General features: G+C 47.4%; 1 protein-coding gene across 5 annotated transcripts; it reads left to right on the forward strand.

Annotated features, from left to right (window-relative positions):
* Window positions 1-1,802: 1,802 nt before the first annotated feature.
* Window positions 1,803-23,963, forward strand: PLPP5 (phospholipid phosphatase 5). 5 transcript variants are annotated; one of them, XM_077919931.1, is made up of 8 exons: window positions 1,978-2,165; window positions 5,284-5,392; window positions 7,486-7,576; window positions 10,113-10,176; window positions 11,778-11,902; window positions 13,842-14,012; window positions 15,072-15,183; window positions 18,832-20,084. In XM_077919931.1, exons 1-8 carry the CDS (start codon window positions 2,056-2,058, stop codon window positions 18,875-18,877), a joined length of 828 nt encoding a protein of 275 aa, XP_077776057.1. In that variant the 5' UTR covers window positions 1,978-2,055; the 3' UTR covers window positions 18,878-20,084. The 5 variants fall into 5 exon arrangements, with proteins under 5 accessions (XP_028563214.2, XP_077776058.1, XP_077776059.1 ...); XM_028707381.2 differs by lacking the exon at window positions 1,978-2,165 and adding an exon at window positions 1,803-1,938 and having other exon boundaries at window positions 15,072-20,084; XM_077919932.1 differs by lacking the exons at window positions 15,072-15,183; window positions 18,832-20,084 and adding an exon at window positions 23,648-23,963 and having other exon boundaries at window positions 1,973-2,165.
* Window positions 23,964-24,174: the final 211 nt, after the last annotated feature.

The raw sequence follows: 24,174 nt of genomic DNA on the forward strand, positions 1-24,174 counted from the left end.
TTTAACTGCACATGCTTAAACATCTGGCATGAATGCCTCCTACAAAACATCTGGAGTTCCCCAGTTTTTTAAATAGGGCTGCAACTGCATTAAGAACCCATTGATACCTCCAAAGTGCAGAAGCCCTGTAAAATTTCTGTTCAACTTGCCTAAGAGCAGAATAGCTGAAGGACTACTTGCCCTCACATGGAGAATCATGTGGCTTTAGAAGCCGGAAGCAGCAGTTGCTGGTGCCCATGAGGACACGGAGACTAAGGAGGAGGACCCTGACTGATGCACAGTGCCACCCCATAGACAGTCCCCACGGACCCCATACTGCAGTAGTCCCACTTCCTAGGGCTCTCTCCACACTGCTTGCCCCCAAAGAATCCTGGGAACTGTAGTTTGTTAAGGGTGCTGGGAAAAGTAACTCTGCAATAGGTGAACTACAATTCCTAGGTGCTTTAAATGAACAAACCCACCCCATCTTATTCGTAACAACCGTTCAAATATTTGAAAACCTACTAAGAAGTCTCTTCATCTTCTCCTCTTCCAGCTAATCATACCCGGCTCTTTCAACCCTTTCTCATCTTGGTTCCGAGACCCCATAGCATACTCCAGACATGCTCCCTTTTCTTCATAAAATGTGGCCCACAGGACCAGCTCAAGACATAATGGCACGTGAGATGAACCACAAAACGGCAGTTCCGCTTCCCTGCCAGGCGCAGGTGCCTGGTTCTGCCTAGCTTTGGAAGGGGGCAGCATCCGTGTGTGACATCGCGTGCATGATGCGCATGCACGCAGTGGGAGGAGGCTGTGAGGCCCGCCACAGCTGCAGGGAGGCCCCGCACGGCCCAACAGGACCCCAATGCAGAGAGGTCTGACGAGGCCAAGCCCCTCAAGACTGGGGGGGGCTCAGCCCAGAGTTGGTGCCTATGCCTCCAGGGAAGATGGGGTGACCTAAGGTCTACATCTGGAACATGAGGGTGGGGGGACAGAGACCTGCAGCGGTGTCTGCTGCCCCTGACCAAGGCGGTGGCCTCACCTTGCCTTATAGGCAGGGCTGTCTTAAGCATATGCGGTGCCAGGGTGCAAAGATCCGCCTGGCGCCCCCCCAGTCCCAGGAGTGCAGGAGGGCGGAGCTGGCCGGCCGCCTCAGCGTCTTGCTGGCTGCCCCCAAACTTGAGCCCCAGCGCTCCGACGGGTGGGCTCTTCCCCAGACTCAACTCTTGGGCCCCGGGCTTTCAGCCTGGTGCCCAGCACCCCTAGCACCTATGGGTAAGACGGCTCTGCTTATGGGTGCGCCAGCCCTGTCCAGACGCAGCACAGGTGAACCTGATTGCCACCACCAGTGCAGAGCGCAAGACAACGTTGGGCGATCTGGTCCCAAGGCTTCCGCTGATGGAGAGATGGCACATGGGCATAGCCAGGGGGGCAGCTGCCCCCCCAATCAGTAAAAATCAATATAAATCTGAGGTTCCTGCCCCCCAACAAAAGCCTGCCCCCCCCCAAACAAAATCCTGGCCACGCCCATGGGCAGCTCCCTCCAAATCAATGAAATCAATACAAACACTTAACTATGTGAGGTTCTGCTCCCCCTAACATAAAGCCTGCCCCCCCCCCTTACCTAAATCCTGGCTACGCCCATGAAACTGCATGGGCTTTTGCAGCAGCTGCAGCGAGGAGCATCGTGCCCCGCGCCGCCCCTTCCCTTTCCACCCCCGCGCAGGCTTGCCGGAAGAGTGCGGCTGGGCTTACTCGGAAGTAAGTCCCCCGGCCCGTCTCCCCTGCGCGCCCCGCCCTCTCCTCCTCCCCCCAGAGGAGGCGGGGCTGGCCGGGCAGGAGGGCGGTGCGCGGCTCCCGGGCCGCACGAGCGGAGATGCGGCGGGTCCCGCGGGCGGGGCTGGCGCTGCTGCTGCTGGAAGTGGGGGTGCGCGCCGCGCTGCTGGGGCTCTTCCTGTGAGTGCAAAGCGGGTCGGGATGGGGGGTTGGGTCGCGAGGGAGGCGCGCAAGGCGCGGGCCTGGCACCCCCGGGAAAGAGGATGCGGGGAGATCTCTGTCTCTCTCTCTGCCGCAATGCACGCAGCAGGGAGCTTCCTTTTGAAAGCCACGCGGCGGTGCAGCAGAAGGCCAGCTGGGCGATGCGCAGGAGATGTGCCTCCCTCTGCCCCTCCTCGCCTAAGGAGGTGAGAGCCAGGCCTGTCGGCGCCGCGTTTGGGGCATGGAGTGGTACGCGATATGCGGACCCCGGAGGACACCCTGGCACGTCTGGTCGTCGGTATCTGCCTGTGCATATTGTGTGGCTCGCAGGAGCTGGGAAGAAAATCCGCCCCTTTGCACCCCATAGATGCCTGCCCTGCTGCGCGGCGTGCCCTGTATGGGCCAAGGGCCCCAGACGATGTCCTCCTTCATCTCTAGGTCTACATGCCTCTGGTGCAGGTTTCGTAACATAAGGGCCTGGAAAGACGAGGAACGGGAAGCTGCCTTCTGCAGAATCGGGCCCTTGGCTCAGCTCAGTTTGCCAAAACTGACAAGCCCACCTCAGCTCAGTTTGCCAACCCTGACTGGCAGCAGCTCTCCAGTTTTTCAGGCAGGGGTATCTGGCTGGAGATGATGGGGAATCTCCCTTCAAGGTGGACGCCATACTAGTACAGAGGTACCTCGGGTTACAGACGCTTCAGGTTACAGACGCTTCAGGTTACAGTCTCCACTAACTCAGAAATATTACCTCGGGTTAAGAACTTTGCTTCAGGATGAGAACAGAAATTCCGCGGCAGCAGTGGGAGGCCCCATTAGCTAAAGTGGTGCTTCAGGTTAAGAACAGTTTCAGGTTAAGAACGGACCTCCAGAGCGAATTAAGTACTTAACCCGAGGTACCACTCTATTCAGGAAAAGCCTCCTTATATCTACAACACACTCCTGGCTCTAATTCCTGCTATGCTTGATATTTCCCCAGTGCATGGGGCTCTGTCTGACACACCCCTTTCCACATGGTTCCTTCACAGTGGGTATAACACAGGGGTCTGTGGGAAGCAGCCTTTTACTGAGTCAGACCATAGCACCATTGAGCTTAGTGTTGCCTACCCTGACTGGCAACAACCCCCCAGAAAATGCCAGTGGAAAGCAGCTGATATGGCAAGACCTGCTGGCAGCACCTGGTCAGCTGACGTTCCCCCACCCCTTGTGTTGACACAACGAGAGGAGTAGCTGTTCCTGTGTTTGGCCAGGGCTGATGCTGCTTGTCTGACATTTGGACTGACAGGAGTCCAAGGCTGATGTGTTCTTTTTGGATTCGGCTCCAGAGACGCAGGGGTAGGGCTGTTCTGCTCTGCACTTGTAATGATGAAATGGTTCCACTCACCATTGTTTAAATAATTCTGCCCAGGCTTTTACTGTAGGGAGAGCCCTGCCTCTCCAAGCAGCCCCATCTTTTCTCTCTAGCTAGGCTATTGAAAATGAACCCCGTGTTCCCGTTGATCTCACAGATGCCTCAACTTTTAAAATCAGTTTCTGGTTCATGCCCACGAGAAAAGAGAGAGGAGTTGCTATTTTGCAATGAATCAAAGCAGACTCCGAGGGCTTTCCCTTGCGCTAGGACAAAGCACATGTTTTAACCCTCACGTAACTCTCAAGCCTGGTCCAACACTATTTTATGTATTGAAACTCAATTTCAAAAACCGTGGGAGAGATGAAAAGTATCCCTTGTTCGTTCCAGTTGTTTTAACTGGTTTTAGATTTGTATTTCTACATGGTTGTAGGACCTGGGAGCTTATGGTGAAGAGCAGGCAATTATTATAATCATCATCATCGTCATCATCATTGTTAATAGTCCTGTTGCAGAGAATATCCAAGAGGAGCCCATGCTAACTTGGTTAATTTCATTGCACGCACCAGTTTTAAGAGCAAAGGATTGGCCAGGGTGGGTGAGGAGAGAATCACATGTTCACATATGCAAAATACTGCTCTTCACTCAGAATAGGGATAGGGGAACTGTGACTCTCCTGTTGCTCTTAGACTACAGTTCCCATCATTCCTGACCATTGGCTGTGCTGACTTAGAGGTGGTCAGAGTTGGACTCAGCGACTCTCCTCATTCCTGACTTGGAAAACACAAAATGCATGGCTTCAAGGGGAAGTCATATAGACCCTATGCAACAAATAAGTAGAAAATATGAATTTATCATGTGTGCATGTGCACACACAGTCTTATCATTCAGACAGGCCTGAGAATGCTGAACGGTCCAATGCTAATTTGCAGGTTTCTGCAGGATCAGGGATATCAAGCCTGCTCAAAATTAATTGCTTAGAAACATAGCCACTCTCCCTGCCTTGAGAGGGTGTCCTCTCTCCTCACTTATATGAGATAAATGCACCCTCCAGGCTGCTGAAATCTGTAGTTCATAACCTGCAGAAATTCAGCTCTAGAGCTTGCACAGGTTATGCCCCTCTTATCAGCCACTGTGTAGGTCAGAGGTGGGGCAGAGTCCCTTATATGTGTGCACATACAGTGGGGAAAGCATGCCTTGAAATTTATCGTTTGTTTATTTAATGTGCTTACACACTGACTTTTGTCACAGGTGACTTCAAAGCAGTATTTAAAAAAATCATATTGACTCCAAATCACAGAGCACAATTAAGATAACGGTAAAACATCATCAATATCAATACTAAAACCACAAAGCAGACTCAAGACTCGGAATCAGTTTTACCAAATCTGCAGCAAAACAAAAGGGCTGCGAACTCCCAACAAACTCATGGCTGTCCATGCCTAGAGGAGGAGGGTGTTCCAGGACTGGGGCACCTCTGCTACGCTGGAGACATTTGGTTTTTCCTCTCCTCCCTCTCCATACCCATCCTGCCTGGATTGGCATTCCATGAATCCAGTCCTCTGGTCGCAGGGAGCCAAATGGAGGTCAACTCAGTGACTGGCTGCCTGTTCCTCATATGATTGGAGCTCCTGTATTATTTGTGGTTATTTGGAATTTTGGTTTCTTTACGAAAACGATTTGATATTTCAAGTGATAATTGTAGACCGCTTTGAAAATGCCTGCTGGAAATGGTTGCATCATTCTTGTTCCTCAGATCTCCCTGTGACCATATTGGGAGGAAACCCCAGTACTGGCCTTCTGCTTTTTCTTTAAAATCACCAACACCCAAGAGGTGTTCACACATGACATCCAAGGTGTGCACAGTCTGCGTGGACAAGGGTTGTACACACTTAACGCGTGCGTGGAGGCGGCTTGTACCTGTGTACAGTGTATTGTGCAAACAAGCCTTTTAGTCCTTGGTTGTGCTTCCTCTCTAGGTTCACTGAGCTGCTGCCTCCGTTCCAGCGAGTCATACAGCCGGAAGAAATGTGGCTTTATAAAAACCCCTATGTGGAGTCCGACCATGTACCCGCTAAGCCCATGTTTGTAAGTATTCGTTCATGCCAGCCGTCTTGTACAGTTTAGGCTGTGCTTGTAGTTACGTGTCCTTTGCAGGCAGATGCCACTTCAGATTTGTCTCCAGTGCGTGGTACGTTCAGTGAAGCACACATCTATGTAAGGGTTAGTCAGTGGGATGCCCTCCAGATGTTGTGGATTGCAATTCCTATCATCATCACCATTTTATTATATTTAATAATCATCACCAGAAGCTTTTCTTTTGGGAATTAAAAGGACAGAACTACCTAAACCATGGGTAGGCAAACTAAGGCCCCGGGGCCGTATCCGACCCAATCGCCTTCTAAATCCAGCCCGCAGACGGTCGAGGAATCAGCATGTTTTTACATGAGTAGAATGTGTGCTTTTATTTAAAATGCATCTCTGGGTTATTTGTGGGGCATAGGAATTTATTCTTTCTTTTCCCCAAAAAATATAGTCTGGCCCTCCACAAGGTCTGAGGGACAGTGGACCGGCCCCCTGCTGAAAAAGTTTGCTGACTCCTTGACCTAAACTGTATAGAAATTTATTCCTGTATATGACTAAAAAAAAAGGTAAAGGTACCCCGACCTTTAAGGTCAGGGGTCCCTTTACCCTACCCCTAACTGTAAGGTCCAGCCGCAGACGACTCTGGGGTTGCGCGCTCATCTCGCTCTATAGGCCGAGAGAGCCAGTGTTTGTCTGCAGACAGCTTCCGGGTCATGTGGCCAGCATGACTAAGCCGCTTCTGTTGAACCAGAGCAGTGCATGGAAATGCTGTTTACCTTCCTGCTGGAGCGGTACCTATTTATCTACTTGCACTTTGACGTGCTTTCGAACTGCTAGGTGGGCAGGAGCTGGGACCGAGCAACGGGAGCTGAACCCATTGTGGGGATTCAAGCCGCTGACCTTCTGGTCGGCAAGTCCTAGGCTCTGTGGTTTAGACCACAGCACCACCCGTGTCCCATATGTATGTGACTACAACGGCAATAATGTTACTCACCCCAAAATGGAAAGAAACAAATCCCAGCGAAGGAAGAATGGATACAAAATCTTAATGGAATATGCAGAAATGATGGAACTTACCGGAAGAATGAGAAATCAAGATAACAAACTTTTTATAAAAGAATGGAAATGGTTTATTGAATATTTACAGATAAATTGTAAAAAGATAAGAACATTGGCAGGATTGTTGTAATAACCTGCAGTTCTATAAGAGTATATATTTAAAGCAGATGAATAAATGAGCAAATTAAGTTAATTTGGACATGCAGAAGATATTAAATAAGGAACCACAGAAAGCAAGGGAAGGAAGTCAAGTTTTGAAATGTTAAAATGATTGTAAAATGAAATGAAAAAATGAAATTGAAAGCATGAATAAAATAATAATAAATAAAATAATAATAATAGTCATCATCATCATCCCTGGGCATTGACCATGCTGACTGGTACTGATGGGAGTTCCTCTTAGTCCCCTTGGACATAGGATTACAGCCTTAATCTAGGAACTCTTCCTAACTGGACTTGATGACGTACGAGGTCTTTTCCCCAATAGGTAAGGGGTGGGGATCCTGTCTCCCTCCCAAAGTCGCTTGATTACAAGTCTCGTCATCCCTGACCATCGGCCATGCTGCTTGTTGTGGATGGGGGATAGGGTCCAAAACACTTCGTGGAACCATGGGATTGTAGCGTTGGGAGAGACCTTAATGGTCATCCATTCCAACCCCCCTGCAGTCCCTCAGCTCCAAGGATCTCCTATAAGCTGGAGAGTCTTAAATACCTTAGTAATTTAGTTAATACTGAATATTGACTACGATCGCAATGTTTAATTGATTAAAATGAACTGTTTTCTCTTGATTTATCAGGCAGCATAAATTTTAATATAGTACTTATAAAAATTGTGGGTGGCAAGCACCTTTTTCGTTGATAGGGTGTATCCAACGAAGATCTACCCAGAATAGACCCTGTGAACTTCATGGGCATAATTTAGGCCTGTCCATTATTTTCAATGGGTCCGTTCTAATGCTGGATACAACCCTATAGTTTTGTTGTTGCTCTTGTAGCGCTGCTGACTCTATTTCTTGTCTCTTCCCATCTCGTTCCAGGTCATTTCCTTTTTGTCTCCCCTGATCTTGATTCTCCTGGCGAAATTCTTCATGAACGCGGACCAAGAGGATACACGGGAAGCCTGCTTAGGTGAATACATCTTTGCACGCCGCAGCTGAACTTGAACAGCTTTGAAAGGGGGGCTATACACATTCACAGTGGATAAAGCTATCTGTGGCTGCTAGTCACAAGGACTTGTATTGCCTGCAGTGTCAAACCCAGTACTAGTTTCTGGGCCAGGAGAGAGAGATGCTTTTGGGCTCATATCCTGCTTATGAGTTCCCTTAGACATCTGGATGGGCAGAAACAGGATGCTAGATGTGAGGGGTCTTTTGTCTGATTTAGCAAGTCTCCAGACCCACTTGTCTACGGAACTGCCTCTCCTGGTATGCCCCGCAGAGGACCTTAAGGTTCATGAATAACCATAGTTTAGAGATCCTGGGCCCTAAGGAAGTCAGACTATCCTCCACCAGGGCTAGGGCCTTTTCAGTGATGGCTCCGACCTGGTGGAATGCTCTGTCCCATGAGACTAGAGCCCTTCAGGATTTAACCTCCTTCCGTCGGGCCTGTAAGACAGAGCTATTCCACCTGGCCTTTAATTTGAATTCAGCCTGATCTTTTATTTCTCTTCTCTTCTCTTCCCTCCCCCTCCCTTTTTATGAAGATCACCTGCTCTGAGACCCCACAGCTAATTCTCTCCTGGCTTCCTCGCTGGCCCAAGTAGGACCAATTCAGCCAGCTAGCCCTGGGGATTATCTAATGCTTATTTCCCCTAAATGTTTGATTTTTGAATTTTATTGTTATTCATGTTTTTATACTGTATTTTATGCTGCTTTTATAATTAAGTGTTTTAAATTTATTGTTAGCTGCCTTGAGCCCAGTTTTTGAACCAGGAAGGGCGGGGTATAAATAAAAATTTATTAGTGTTGTTGTTGTTGTTGTTGTTGTTGTTGTTGTTGTTGTAAACTATTCTAAGCTTTGAGCCCAACTTACCCCCTCCACAGCAGAAAATACAAGAATACATCAATGGACCAAAAGAAGGATCATCTATAAACTTAGAACTGATTTGAGTGTTCAGATAAACCATGCAGTCCAGTCCGGATGGGCCTTTTCTGTTTTCTTCTTAGGGCACAGCAGCACCACATATTTAAAGTGCTTTAACAATCTTCCCAGGAAACTCTGGGAATTGCAATTCTGTGAGAGTGAAAGGTGTCTCCTAGCAATTCTCAGTGCACTTAACTACACTTCTAAGGATTCTTTGTGGAAAGCTCTGACATTTAAAATCCTACAATAAATTGCTTTAAATGTATACTGTAGGTAAGGCCCTAAACCCCTAGCTGCCCCCTGAAGCAGTCAAAGAAGTAGACTTTTATCGCTTGTTTAATTTGTAGTCCCCCCAAATGGTGGTCGAGGTCGACTAACAAGCAATAATTCAAACAAAATAAAATAACAGTAAAATATAGAGTAAAAAAATTAAAGCACAGCAGGTGCAACATCAGTAAAGTCAATCTTCTGATGGTAAAATTGTTTTAACTGATTTTACCATTGTATTTTTATATTGCAGTAACCTGTCCCAGGACCTTAGGGTGAAGGCAGGATAATAAGCAGTATATAAATCCTGCTAAATAAGATGAATGAATTAATTTATTCCATGCAACCCACACATGCCAATTGCAATGTATTTCCAAGACAGCTTCCTGTCCACATAAAAATGTATTTGCTTGCCAGTGGAAGATGCTTCAGAGAGGGGACTGGCTGAGCTTCCCTTGAGAAGGAGTTCCAGAACTTGGGGGCAGCTACCAAGAATAGCCATGTACTCACCTGTTCTAGCTTTCTGTCTGGGGTGCAAAGGCACTGGGATAACTTGAAAGAGTAGCTTCTTATTTAATGTTACAAAATAGAATTTTACTTTCTTTCTATAGAGTACAATTCAACCACTTTAAACATATCGACCTTCTTGGGTGGGGTCCAGTATATCTGAAGGAGCGTCTCCACCCCCATCATTCAGCCCGGACACTGAGGTCCAGCGCCAAGGGCCTTCTGGCGAGTCCCTCACTGCGAGAAGCCAAGTTACAGGGAACCAGGCAGAGGGCCTTCTCGGTAGTGGCACCCGCCCTATAGAATGCCCTCCCACCAGATGTCAAAGAGAAAAACAATTACCAGACTTTTAGAAGACATCTGAAGGCAGCCCTGTTTAGGGAAGCTTTTAATGTTTGATGCATTCCTGTATTTTAATATTTTGTTGGACGCTGCCCAGGGTGGCTGGGGAAGCCCAGCTAGATGGGCGGGGTATGAATAATAAATTATTATTATTATTATTATTATTTATACCAGCCCCATCACTGGAAGTCCTGAGCTAAAATTTGTGCAATGGGGCTTTCCCTCCCACCCCCATCCATTCCCCCCAGGAGGAGAGGGGGAATCTCTCTCTGACAAACTTCAATGCTTGTGCAGATGGAATGATGGGAAGACCATGGCTTGAATTCCATGATTGTCTTTTACCTTTGCAATAATTCTCCCCCTTAAGACAGCCCTCTCGCCACAACATTTCTGACAATGAACCTGACTAGGGTTGAATCAGTAAAGATGATGAAAACAATGGGTTCTTCCTTCTTCTTTCCTCCAGGTGCCAGCCTGGCTCTTACCCTGAATGGTGTCTTTACCAATGCTGTGAAGCTGGCTGTGGGCAGGTGAGATCCTGTTTCTCCTTGTGTGTGTTTGTTCTAGTCCTTTCTGTAGAGAGTGTATTTTTGCATTTTGACTGCCGGTTGCAGAAGGTTGGACCGGGCTGTCTGCGTTTCGGAATGAGATTCCATAAATATCCTGAGAGTGGCAGAGTAACATTTCAGACTGCAATGGGTTTGTCTCTGCCATTTTTGAATGCCCATCCTAAATGTGGAATAGTTCCCTAGTGCTAGAGAACATGGCACAATTTAGGTATTTATCTATTCATTACAACTCTTTCTGCACATATATACACAGTATATAATGCCCTCTTTCATTATGAGAAGTGGGACCATGGTGGTTCATATTGAGCAGAAAGGTTGCAGCACAGCACAGGGCCTGTCCTGCTAGTTTTCTACTTGCAGGGACATTCCCACCACCACCGATTCTATAGGGGAGTATTAAAAAAAAAAAAGGGTTGTATCCAACTAATTTCTACCCAGACTATAGAATCAAAGAATTGTAGAGTTTGAAAGGACCCTCTAGTCCAAACCCCTGCAATGCAGAAATTCTTTCCATAGCTATCCCTGGGTGGGCCCAAACCACAAACCTTCTGGTTCACAGCCAGACACATTGAGTAGGCCTATTGAAATACAGTGGTACCTCGCAAGACGGAAAACTCGCAAGACGAAAGGGTTTTTTGTTTTTTTGAGCTGCTTCGCAAGACGATTTTCCCTATGGGCTTGCTTCGCAAGATGAAAACGTCTTGCAAGTTTGTTTCCTTTTTCTTAAAACCGTTAATACAGTTGCGACTTGACTTCGAGGAGCAACTCATAGCACGCGGTGTGGTAGCCTTTTTTGAGGTTTTTGAAGACTTTGGTATTTTTGAAGCTTTTCCAAAACTTACCCGACACCGTGCTTCGCAAGACGAAAAAAATCGCAAGATGACAGAACTTGCGGAACAAATTAATTTCGTCTTGCGAGGCACCACTGTAGATAGACAGGCTAACTTAGGTACAACTCTGGATTTAGATGGGTCTACTCTGAGTGGAAATTAGTGGGTCTACTCTGAGCATGGCTGACATTGGATACAATCCATGATTTTCCTCCACTGCCGATCCAGTAAGCTACCTCAGGATTCTGCTATCACTTGTCCCCTAGTTCTGCTCTGTGGGTAAGCCAGGCAGTCTGTTTCCTAGTAAACGTGGCTCCTGAAATCCCATTCGCCTCTATTCCTTCATCTTTCTTTCTTAGCTGCTTCTAGGCTACTGCCTGGAGACTAGAGAATGAAAAGGCAGGGCTGGGCTGGGCAGGGGTCTCCTAGATGTTGCTGGACTCCGGCTCTCATCCTCTCTCAGCATGGTCCATGCTGGCTGGAGGTGATAGGAGTTGGGATTTGGCATTTATGTCCTCTGCTGCTGCTGCCTTCTCCAGAGCAATTTTCAGCCAAGCAAAGGCCGTTACTTGCAAGACGCCAAGATGGGTTATGGAAGGACCAGTAGTTGTGGAGTCTGCAAGAGGAGCTGCTTGGTCAGGTTGTGGAGCGCAGCGCTAGATTTCGCCTTGCTTCTTCCTCTCCACACTTATCGTTCAGAGCCCCACGCTTTGCGTCTCTTCCTCACTCCAGGCCTCGACCGGACTTCTTCTACCGCTGCTTCCCAGATGGCCGGGAAACCCTTCAGCTGCTGTGCACGGGGGACGCGCAAATAGTGACCGAGGGGCGCAAGAGCTTCCCCAGTGGACATTCTTCTTGTGAGTGCGCAAGCTGTCTCGTTTGGGGGCTGCAGCCGGGGATGGGAAGCACCAAATGGGGAGATGGGATGGATCCAGGGTGAGTTCAAGGCAGCCATGCACAGATCTCTCCAGGGTGCATCTGCAGAGAGACTTTTTTGTGAGCAGAAGAGTGTCCTGGCTACAACCATATGATACACTTGCAGCATTATAAGTCCCCATGACGGCTCCTCTGCCCCATCTCCACCCCTGCAAACAGGTGATCTTCATGGTTGCTGCTTTGCTTGATCTCCACCCCTACCCATGCTATCTCCAAAGACTGCTCGTTCGCCTGATCCCCAACCCACACAAACCCCAAGCATTGCTCCTTCACCCGATCTCCAGCATGCGCAAGATCCCCAAAGACTGTTCCTTTCCTCCATCTCCACCCTTCCACCGGCACAATCGCTAAAGACAGCTCCTTTGCTCATCCCTACCCCACCGGTGCAATCTCAAAAGACTGTTCAGTTGCTCAATCCACATCCCCCTACTCATGCGATCCCCAAAATTGCTGCTTTACCCAATCTCCACCCTCACCCGTACAATTCTTCGCCCATCCCCCCCACCAACCTGATCACCAAAGATTGCCCAGTCCCCACAAGTGCAATCCTCAAATACAGCTCCCATTTGTAGCCTCCACATGTGCCATCCTCAAATATTGCTCCGATCTCCACCCCCCATCGTGATCTCTAAAGACTACTCCTATGTCCAATCTCCAACCCCTCACGCACACAGTACCCAAATACTGCTGCTTCACCTGAGCTCCACACACACACTCCCCAATTTGTGCAGTAAAAAGGTGAAGGTAAAGGTACCCCTGACCGTTAGGTCCAGTCACGGATGACTCTGGGGTTGCATGCTCATCTCACTCAATAGGCCGAAGGAGCCGGCGTTTGTCTGCAGACAGCTTCCAGGTCATGTGGCCAGCATGACTAAGCTGCTTCTGGTGAACCAGAGCAGCGCACGGAAACGCCGTTTACCTTCCCGCCGGAGTGGTACCTATTTATCTACTTGCACTTTGACGTGCTTTCGAACTGCTAGGTGGGCAGGAGCTGGGACCGAGCAACGGGAGCTCACCCCATCGCGGGGATTCGAACCGCTGACCTACAGATCGGCAACCCCTAGGCTCTGTGGTTTAGACCACAGCACCACCCGCGTCCCCCAATCTGTGTGGTGCGATCTCCAAAATCTGCTCTGTCGTCTGCTCCTTCACCCGATCTCCAGCCCCCAGTCCCCAAAGACTGCTCCTTTGCTTGATGTCCACCCCCACCCCACACAACATGCCTATTAATATACAGGCCTCAGTTTCCCCTTCCACTGTTCTCTGTCCTTATTCCTCCCGCTGCCCTCATCCACCCCCTTCTACCTTCTCTGCAACTGGAACAACTTAATCACCTCCCTCACTGACAGTGAACTCTCAGCTGACCGGAGCCTGCAGCCAGCCACCAGACCAATACACCTGATCCAGGCCCTGCCTAGTAAAATCTTAAAGTGATCACATTTCCTCTGTTAGAAGCTGTCACCACAGCTCTTTGCAGTCACAAAATGTTTCTTCAAAACTTGGAGCAAAACGAACCACAAAAGAGAGTTTCTCTACAGACTCCAACTCCCATGACCATTGGCCATGCTGACTGGGGCTGCTGGGAGCTGGTCTCCCTGTTGGCTTCCGCTGCTCTGAATGTTCCCCTCAATGTGGGTCACCTGAGAGCCTGCTCCATTGAAGTCAACAGGACTAACTTTTGAGTCCTCTTGTATAGTGTTGCCTTGCAAAGGCATTGCCCACCTTCTGAGCTCAGCCTCTGCCATATCTTACCGAGAGATCAGGGACTATTAGTTCCTCAGGTGTTTATGGATCTGTTGCTGATGTTAGCGGGGACTCTTTGCCTTGCTGGGTCTTGCAGTGATCATTCCTCTCTTCCAGTTGCCTTTGCCGGCCTCGCCTTCGGCTCCTTCTACATCGCAGGGAAGCTCCACTGCTTTGCGCCTGGCGGGCGTGGGCAGTCCTGGCGCCTCTGTGCCTTCTTGGCGCCCCTCTTTGTGGCGATGCTCATTGCTTTATCCCGCACCTGCGATTACAAGCATCACTGGCAAGGTGAGTGAGAAGTTGATGGAGAAGTGAGCCACGAAGATGGCAAGTGGCTGTCTTCCTGTGGCTAACCTGTGATGTTGCTTGACTACAATTCCCATCAGTTGTAGCCAATGGGCAGTAGTCAAGGAGGATGGGAGTTGTAGTCCAGCAACCCCTGGAAGGCTTCAGGATCCCCCAACCCTGGAGTAATGGGTGGAGGTTGGCTGTACTCCCTCCTTAAGTGCATGCCTGTGTCCAAGCCAGGGTTTGGAACAGGATAGAGGGCCGAATCCCCTCCTGCCCATTACAGGATTTTTACTCCGCATATTCCTCTGGGGAAAAAACAGCTGACAGATGTCAGGACTCCCTTGCTCCCTGCCTTCAGGCTCACCGTGTAAAAGACACAGCACACATGGAAAAGTGATTGGGAGGGAGGAGGGGAGAAGCAAATATGGCACCGGTTCTTAGAGCAGCAGCCATTTGCTCTTGCCACTGCTGGACTTCTGGGTTTTCCCTCCCAGGCACCCAGTTAGATGAGCTGCATATCTGACCAAGCATGGTGCCATCTTCTATTTTTCCATTCATTCATTTGGAGAGGAAGCATAGGCCAGTGGCAGAGCACATGGCTTTGTATGCAGAACATTCCCTGCTCAGTCACTGGTATTTCCAGTTTAAAAGGCAGGTAGCAGGTGATAGGAATGACCTCTCTTTGCTTGAAGCCTTGTAGAGCTTCTACCAGTCAGAGTCGACAATTCTGGGTTAGATGAACAAATGGTCCAAACATATAAGTATAAGGCAGCTTCCCCTATGACGAAGGAAGAGCATTGCTTTGCATGCAGAAGGTCCCAGGTTCCATCCCTGGCAATGGACAGGGAATGTCCCATCTGAAACTCTGGAAAGCCACTGCCAGTCAGGGTCAGGAATACTGAGCTAGATGGACCAGGAGTCTGACTCTGTATGAGGCAATTTCCTACTCTTCTCCCTACACATGGAGAGGATAGAAGCAGAGTTCTGTGCTGTTGCTAGCCAGCCCCAAGCTGAAACAATCTTTGTATTCTCTCCTCTTTGTGTTTTCTTCCCAAGATGTGCTGGTTGGTTCAGGAATGGGCCTTGCATTTGCCTACCTGTGCTACAGACAGCATTACCCTCCTCTGACGGATCCCGAGTGCCATCAGCCGCTGCAGCGCAAATCCAGGTTCTCTGCCCCAGAGAGACAAAAGCTGACAGTCTCTGGTTTCAGCCTCGATGTATAAAGACCTCAGGATCCCCACCTGCATGTCCTGGGAAAAGGAGGAGGGAGGCCACAGCCTTCGGTGTTACTTGGTGCCTGGAGGAGGAGTGCGGTTGGATCACACCATTTTTAAAAGCCAGCTGGGGCTTTGAGATCTGCTCTGGCCCTACCAGTCTGATTACACAGGGAGCTAGGGAACAGTGCTGGGCATTGCATGGCAATTCTGGAGGCAATTCTCTCATACTAGGCAGCAGGTCCTGGACCAATCGCATTTCCAGTCCAGCCCATGCCACTCTTAATAACGCAGTTGCCCTAAGTCAAAAGGCAATCTGGTCCAGTCCTTTGCTGTAAGGCAAAACCATCACCTGCCGCTCTCCTCCACACAGATCAGGGTGTCTCTCCTACACTGAACACCACTCCCTTAAACATGACCCACATTTTATTGACCAGCAGTGGGACACACTCCCTCCCATTTATTCTGGATGGAGGAGAGCTGCTGAGAGGTTCTCTCTGTGAAAGGGTGTGGTGATGCCTCCCCCCCCCCCCACGGATGAAAGAAGGCACGCCAACACAACTTTGGGGTCCTGCCTCTTTCTCTGCCCTTTTGTGTTATGCCACGCCCAGTGACAATCATATTGGGACCAGAGTTGGTGGCACATTGCAAAAATTTCAGATGAGCTCACTGGGCCCTGAAGGTTTGGTGACCTCTTCTTTAGCGTAGACAGGGTCCCTGGTCGGTTTTCTGCCCTTCCAGCTACCTCCAGGCTTTCCCCATTCAACCTGTACATTCCCCACACAGGTCGGCTGGCTTTTATGTTCAGAAGCCTAGCAAGCCTAAAAGCGTGTAGGAGCAGAAGCATTTGTGGATCTGAGCCCACCTCCTTCATCAGATGCATGAAATGTTACCCTCAGCTGGTGGGGTGTACGGTTCTTGGGGAAGCGGCATGCAGCTTAGTTGGACAGCATCTTCCTTGCATGCAGAAGGTGCCAGGAACAGCTCCTGGTGTCTCTAGGTGCTGCTGGGAAACAGCACCTGCCTGAGGCCCTGGGAAGCCACTGCAGGTCAGTGAAGACCTGAGCTAGAGGGACCCAATGATCTGACTTGGTATAAGGCAGCTTCCTATGTCTCTATAGTCCTCTCTCATATATACAAATGAGAGCCTGTCAGTTGAACCTCAAGCATGTCTACTTAGAAGTAAGTCCCTCCCAGTTCACAGGTGTTTACTCACCAGTGAGCGTCTTTAGGATTGCAGTTGAGAGCAGAGCAAGACACTTTTGGGGCAGAGTTGCCGCTAATGCATGTATGATGCAATGGACTAATGAATGAAAGTTCCTGCCATGATGCATTTGATACCGTTTTTGGTACCAGAAGACTCTCCCTTTGTTTGCTGCAGCAGATAAGCCCCGTTTGCCCCTCTGCTACTCAGAAGTATCTGCTCCTTTGACCTCCTGCAAAAGCAGGTTCTGTGCTGGGCAGACCAGCTCTTCCTTAGATGGATATTCCAGAGGATGGGTGCACAGAGATGCAGCCTGGCGCCCTGAGAACTGCAGCTTCTATTCTGAAAAGGGCAATTGTGTCCCTAGAGCTAGGAAGAAAAGCATAGAAGCTTTTTATCTGTTGTCCGCTTAGAAAATCAAACAGTGCCCCTTGTGGCCTTTAGGTGGGCAGGGCTTCAATATACTCCTAGTTTTAGACAGGTGGGGAACTTGTAGCCCTTCAGATGTTGGACTACATTGGCCACTATTCCTGACCATTGGTCATTCTGGCCAGGGCTGAGGGGAGTCCAGCAACATCTGGAGGGCCACAGACTCCCCATTCCTGCTTTAGGCTGTGACGAGTGTTTCCACCACCCTCACTGCACATCCATCCTGATTTTCCACATTTCCTTCCCTTGATCCCAGCCCTGAAAAATCTAGACTATGAAAACCTGAGTCTTAGCAACATTAACTTATTATATAGAATGTGGGTAATTTATTCTAAATGTCAAATGTTCACCTTTTCAGTGTAGAGTCAATTCTGCTTTTATCAGGTCATTGCAGACTATGGACTCCAGGCTTGTAGTGATGTCTGGAACTTTACCGTGAGAAAATCATGTTCTTTATCTGTTAATGTTTTATCTTCCTAGTAGCATATCTTGATTTCAACAAGATTCCCCATAATATTCTTGTTGACATATTGGTAAAATGTAGGCTAGATGATGCTACTGTTGGAAAACAAGCCTTAACGGGAGAGGTTGGCAGCTCTCCCAGCTCCCTGAGCTTGTTTACCGGTGACCTCCCTGGCTGCAAGTCCAGGGTAGATCTCGATAGGCGACATTTCCCAGCGTGGAAAATGCACACCCACTTCTCCCCCTTCACAGGGGAAAGAAGAGTAGTCAGAAAGTCCTTTTACATCATGTTTATTTCTGACCGTACAAACTCTACAAGAAAACACATCCGATCACTTCAGTCTCCTTCAAGCAAGTCACTAAGACTTCCTTTACAAACGCAACAGGAAGGCCTCATATTACACACAGAACACAGCTTTGCGAAGTCTGTGAACTTCCGGGAAGATTCTTTCCCACAGCTTCCTTAGCTTGATGTCAACAAGCTGGCTGTTTGCAGCTGCGATGTTCTCATATTGTAACAGCTACTGTTGGGTGGATTTGTAGCTGCTTGACAAACTTTACCCAAAGGGTGCCCATCAATGACTCCTTGCTCATCTGGAAAGAAGTGATGTGTGGGGTTCTGTCCTGTTCTGTTATTTGACACCTTTATCAATGAGTTGGGCAAAGGAGTGTAGGATCCTTATCAGATTTGCAGGTGACAGAGCTGCATGTAAAGTTCTGCATTAAGTTAGGAGGAATAAGGCACTCATATACAAGATGGGTGATGCCTGGTAAAAATGCAAAAGATTCAGGGATTTTAGTAGACCAGAAACTAAATGTGATCCCACAGTGTTGTACAGTATCTAAAAAGGCTAATACAGTAGTACCTCTGGTTACGTAAACTTCGGGATGCGAAAGCGGCAAACCCAGAAGTATTTGACAGGGTTTCGCCATGCGCGCATCTGCAGAAGCGGTCCTCAGGTTGCAGAAACCTTGGGATCCGACCAGACCTCCAGAACAGATCCAGTCTGCAACCGAAGGTACTACTGTACAATTCTGTTGCATCAACAGAAAGCTAATGTCCAGATTTCTGGAAGTAATAGTCTGATTTGCTCAGACATCAGTTACGGTACTGTGTCCAGTTCTGGGGTTTAACCAGGATATTGTTGAGCTGGACCATGTTCAAAGCAAGGTGACAAAGATGATGAGAGTCCTGGATATCAAGTCCTCTGAGAAAGGGGTGAAGAAGTTGAGTATATTTCCCCTACTCTCTGGACAGTACTATTTAGAGGCAATATGAGAGCCATTAATAAATACTTGAAGGCCCATCTCATAGGACGAGGGAGGGGAGAGTCCTCTGACCCTCCAGGTGTTAATTGAACTACAGCTTCCATCATCCCTGGTGATTGGCTGTGCTTCCTGGGGCTGATGGAAGTTGTAGTTAAGCAAGCAACATTGGGAGAGCCAAAACATCCCCACTCCTGACGTATAAGATGGAATGTGTTTTCTTACTTTTGCTTCAAAGGGTTGGCCCCGGACCAGCAGGCTCAAATTCTCAGAAGGGTTTTTGACCAGCTAGCAGGAAGAACTTCTTGATGTTACAAGCTGCTTGACAGTGGAACAAACTGTCTTAGAAAGTGGTGGACTCTCGGGGGGCCACTAGGGACGCACTGGAAGATGGCCGACAATACCATCTCTCCGGACCACATGGGGTAATTAAGAGGCTGTTATGGGAGTAGGCAGCCTCCCTTGTTGCCCCAAGGGAATGGGGAACACTGCCCTTGCCTGCTGTGCCCATAAATCACCCCCAAATTCGAAAGAAGGGGGTGAGGGCACTAGGCAGAATGCCCCCGTGTGGACTCCGGCTCTCCTGGACGCTGTCTCTGATCGCGCACTAGCTGCAGCAATTTGGAATAATTAATTACAAAAGAAGCAAATGCACATATTTCAAGTGAAGAAGGGGAGTGAAGACTGCTAATAGAAGGGACCTCTATGAAAGAAGAGCGACGGGTTGGATCAACAGGAATATTTCACGAAGATACATCAAAGGCTGGGTATGTTGGCAACGGGACTGGATGGGGGAAAAACTTTTTTCTTTTCCTCTATGTGATTAACTAAGAAACCCCCCCCCCCCCTCATTAGAACCGTCAGTTAACTGACCCAAGTAGGATGATTAAGGACTGTGTGGAAATGAATTTTAACCAAAAGTATGCTTTATGGAGATCGAGTAAAGAGCAAGAGCTTTTGGAATGGTGCAGCAATAAATACAGAGTCGCCATCTTAGCAGGTTTTTGCCGAAGGATTTATAACCGGGAGGAGGAATGGATTTGTTTTCAGACTGCATTCCTGGTGATTCTCCTCAGAGGTTTGAGAAAGGCGACAGTTTTGTGAAGATTAACGACGGTAAGACTGTTTTGATTTATGGAAGTGATGTTATACGGAAAATGTCTGGATATGGTTCTTGGATAAAAAAAATATCCACACAGGATTACAAACTGTTTTAACCTGGTTGTGGAGACTATCAGAGGTCACAAAGAGAAAGGAAAAATATATGAAAATAACAAGAAGAGATGTGGAAAAACAATAAGAAAGGACTGGATAGTACTGTGAACATCATATGGTCAGATTTGTGGACATTAAAGTAGCAGCAAGAAGATGATTGGATCCCCTTCAGAACAACAAAAATTTAAAATTTGGCTTTGTAATTTGGAATTTATGTAATTTGGTTTGATTTGATGTGATTGGTCGGTTAATAAAAATCATTCTTAAAAAAAGAAAGTGGTGGACTCTCATTCATTAGAGGTTGTTCAACAGAGGCTGGATGGCTTCCTGGGATGGATATTGTTGCACCATAGATGATATAGCCAATTACGTTCCATTCAGAGTAGACCCACTGAAATCAATGTCCTAAGTTAATAATGCCCATTAACTTCAGTGGGTCTACTCTTAAGTAGGACTAGGATTGACTAAACCTTAGCAGTTTGCAAAAAATGAAACCCATTGACCCATTATAGTAGACTTTTGCAAAGAAGTGCCCCAAAATGACTACCTCTCAAATAAATCACTAACCTGTTCACCAACATAAACATTACACACAGTTGCATGTATACAACCTGCTGCTCTTTGCACCAGGATTTGTGGAACTGGGGCATAAACGCAACAGTAGCATTGCAAAAGACTCTTTAACAAGGTATCTCAAGGCTACTGTTTAAAATCAACCAGCTTAAGAAGCAAAACTCAGGAGATGCACAGTTGCTGTGAGCTCCCAAATTCCCCCTCTGCAGCTTCCACCATTTGCAAGGTGGTTTGGGTGGCGGCTGTGATGAGGTCTCTGCTGCAAGATCTCACTCTCAGTCTTTTGCTTCCTCCCCTTTGAAACCGCCTTGCGCAAAAGCAGCTCTTAGGTGGCCAGCTGTCTACTTTGCATGTGCATGCGCCATCACACTGGTGTTCTTTCTCTTCTGTGGAGTTCAGGGGGAGCTGTATATAGCTGTAGACTTAACTGCTTGTGACCCCTGCTCTCTCAGTGCTGGAGCTTGTCCTTCTTCAAAGACGCACTGGCTTTCATCCATGCCCACAGCTTTTGTTGGTTGGTGCCTGCGCTAGGATTCCGCCGTTGTTAAGTTGGTGTGCTTGGGACAGAGTCAGAAGTTTCTTAATGCTGAGAACAAGATGGCGGCACCGTGACCACAGGCTGGTTCAACACTGTTTCTCTGGGATTTGGGACCTTAAATCTGGAGAGGTTTCCAAATAGGTGTTTTACTTTCAGGGGACTTGGGATGGCATGGGAGAGACACCAGCAGCATAAACTGCCCTTTCTGCAGGGTGGGCATCCATCGGAATGCCCCCATAGAAGGGTTGGGGGAGAGGTGATTAGCACAAGGCTTCCCTCCCTCTCTACAGAAGTTGTTCCACAAGCAGAATGTCACCTTGCTGCTCTTTGTCATACTGGATGTGCCACATTTTCTGCTTGTTGTCACCCAAATAAAATGGTCCCCGCATACCCCTCGATAGGATAGCAGAAGGCCCTAACTGGCATTTACCTGCATCAGGAATGGCAGGCTCCCAATGTCAATTGACCTTTCTGGCTGAGGCTGGTGGAAGCCCACCTACAGCAGAGCTGGCTGCCCAGATGTTGTTGAACTCTGGATGTGGGGCACATCCCCAAGCAGTGCCAAGTGCTTCTCTTTTCTTTTTACAGGGGTGATAATGGTTGTGGCTTCAAAAGACTATTTAAGGCCGGAATAGCCAACGTCGTGCTCTCCTGATGTTGCAGGACCACAACTTTCATCATCCTTGACCTGTTGGTCAGGCTGGCTTAGGCCGATGGGTGTTGCATCCCAACAACATCAGGAGGGAAGCACACAAGCTACTTCTGGTTTAAGCAAGGTAACAGTGGCAGGGAGATGGCAGTATTTCTGTGCAAAATGGCAACGACGCATAACATAGGCTAGCACATCAGTTGTCAGCTTGTGGTTTGGTACCCAAAACTGGGGCATGGGCTAATGAAGGGGACACAGTCTTCATTTTATTTTAAACCTCTATTTAAGAGCAAAGAGACAAGCAAAAAGGCAGAACACAGAGAGAGAGAGAGAGAAAAGGGGGAGAAAAGACAGGCATATATCTAGCTAATAAAAAAGAAGTTTCATCCAGCAGTTGGAGGTTAAAGGGAGGCCCCAGAACTAAAAATGTTGGGGGACACAACGAAGGGAAAAAGAAAACTTGTATCTCTAATGAAAGCAGTTGTGGTATTTTAGAAAGGTGATGAGTAATATTAAAATAATACAGGCTCCTTTTTCCAACAGTCAGTCTTGGGTGACCTTGAGCCAGCCCCTAGCAGCCTAACCTACCTCAAAGGGTGGTTGTGAGGGTAAAATCAGCCGGGATCATGTAAGCTCCTAGGAGGTAGAATAAAGATGTGATAAAAGGTGGAGGGGAGCAGAACGAAATAGTGGCCAAGCAGTTGTCTCAGGAATACTCAAAACAATTTATAATGAATGGTGAGTTTTCCTCTGTTTACCCACGTGGGAATCTCAAGGTTTCACTCCCGTCATAGTTAAACCACTATCATTCCTGGTATGGGGCATTTTGTGGCAGTTAATTTTGTGCCTGCTTTGCAGATTGGGCTAGTCTGAACCATTAGTAGGTATGGAAGGATTGTTGCTGTGATAAAGATTATTTTACCTTCATTTTTCACATTTTGTACATTTTTAGAGGCCAAATCAATGGAGTTGTGTTTTCATTGTTTCACGGTTTTGTTTTTAAAACTCTCTAATAAAAATGCTAAAACTTCAAAAGAAAAAGCACGGCTGTATCACTTCTTTGGTCCTCAGATTAGGACTAAATGGGACATGCGAGGCATTGCTGAATGTGAAACACTAACTTCTCGTTCTCCCTTACCTTGTGCACTCTGTAAAGTAGAAATACTTGTCATCTGTCTTTCATGTTACTCAAGAATGACTGCAAGGTGCTATAAACTCGGAAGCTATCAAAGTGGAGCTCACAGAAAATATTTACTTCATTTTAGGCTTTCCCTTCAGATAGTTAAGACTGTAGTGTATGGCAGGGATTGGATTTGGCAAAGGAGGGATTAACTATAAGGTTACAATTCTGCACACTTACACCAGAACACGGCAGGACTTAAGTCTGAGCAAACATGCATCAGAAGAGTGCACTAAATGATACTTTATAGCTTGCTCCTAACCTGTTTACTGACGTCTGTTTTTCACATTGTGCTCAACATGTTTTGCATTTACCGAGCTTAAACGGAACCCTATGTGTAATCTCTGGAAGAACAGTTGTGTTTCCTTATACAAAAGAAAAACTAAATTCATCATCCACACATTTCATTACCAAGTCTCTTTTTGGCCCACAGGATCACAGAAGTTAGACACTCTCATCACTAGCACCTGTAGATCTTAACGCTGGGGTGCAAGCTTGCAGCTAAAGCTGGTCACACTCAGAGCAGACCCACTGAAATGGCAAACAGTTTCATGAACTTCAATGGGTCTACTCTGAGAAAAAAATTGGTTTGATACAAACCATGGTTCTAAGAGAAGTGCTACTGCTTTGACTTATTGCACAGTACAACTGCACTGTAGTATAAAAAGTGTGACAAAAAGGTTTAGGTATGTAGCACAGTCCTAGCATGAAAGCAAGAATTTTTACTTCTGCAAGTATCAAGCTAATGTCTATGATAAAGACACAGTATTTCAGCATGTTTTCCTGATGTGAAGCATCTACAATATGGCAACTTGGATTGCAGTGAGTGGTGAAACTTACAGATGTACATCCTTAAACATTCATAATCTTAAGGACCATTTCTGTCATTTGCACTTCAGGATTTCCCTACAACCCAGACAAGATGCACACAGAGCAAACATCAACTACTGCCTCAAGTCTAGAGCTATGGTATTTGGCCTCACAGAGGGGAAGTGAGAAAAGGGACTAGGAAACTCAGGCAAGTTCTGTATTTGGGGGCTGCTCCTTGTGGTATTTATTTTCCAACACAGGAACATGCTGGGGGGAAAGATGTGCATCTTTTGCAAGTTGACAATTGCTGGATGAATTGCTGATTTCTGTCACAGTGCACAGAATGACAGAAGTCAGGTATTTGGCTAAGCAGTAAGCTATAATCACTTGTGGCCATTCTCTAATTACACGAGAAAAGCACATTCACTGCTTTTTTCCAACCTTGCTTGGGTTCCTATATTGGGACACAATAAAGTGTCCTTAGGCCACTCAGACTTCCAGGGTTCTCCTTACAGAGGCCAATAAATGCACCAAAGTCAAATATTTACTGGAAAAAAATTAAATAACTTTTAAAATAGACATATTTTACAAAGTGCATAAACTTCAACAGCTGTTT

Source organism: Podarcis muralis, chromosome 15 (genome assembly GCF_964188315.1).
Source record: "Podarcis muralis chromosome 15, rPodMur119.hap1.1, whole genome shotgun sequence".
Classification (NCBI taxonomy): domain Eukaryota; kingdom Metazoa; phylum Chordata; class Lepidosauria; order Squamata; family Lacertidae; genus Podarcis; species Podarcis muralis.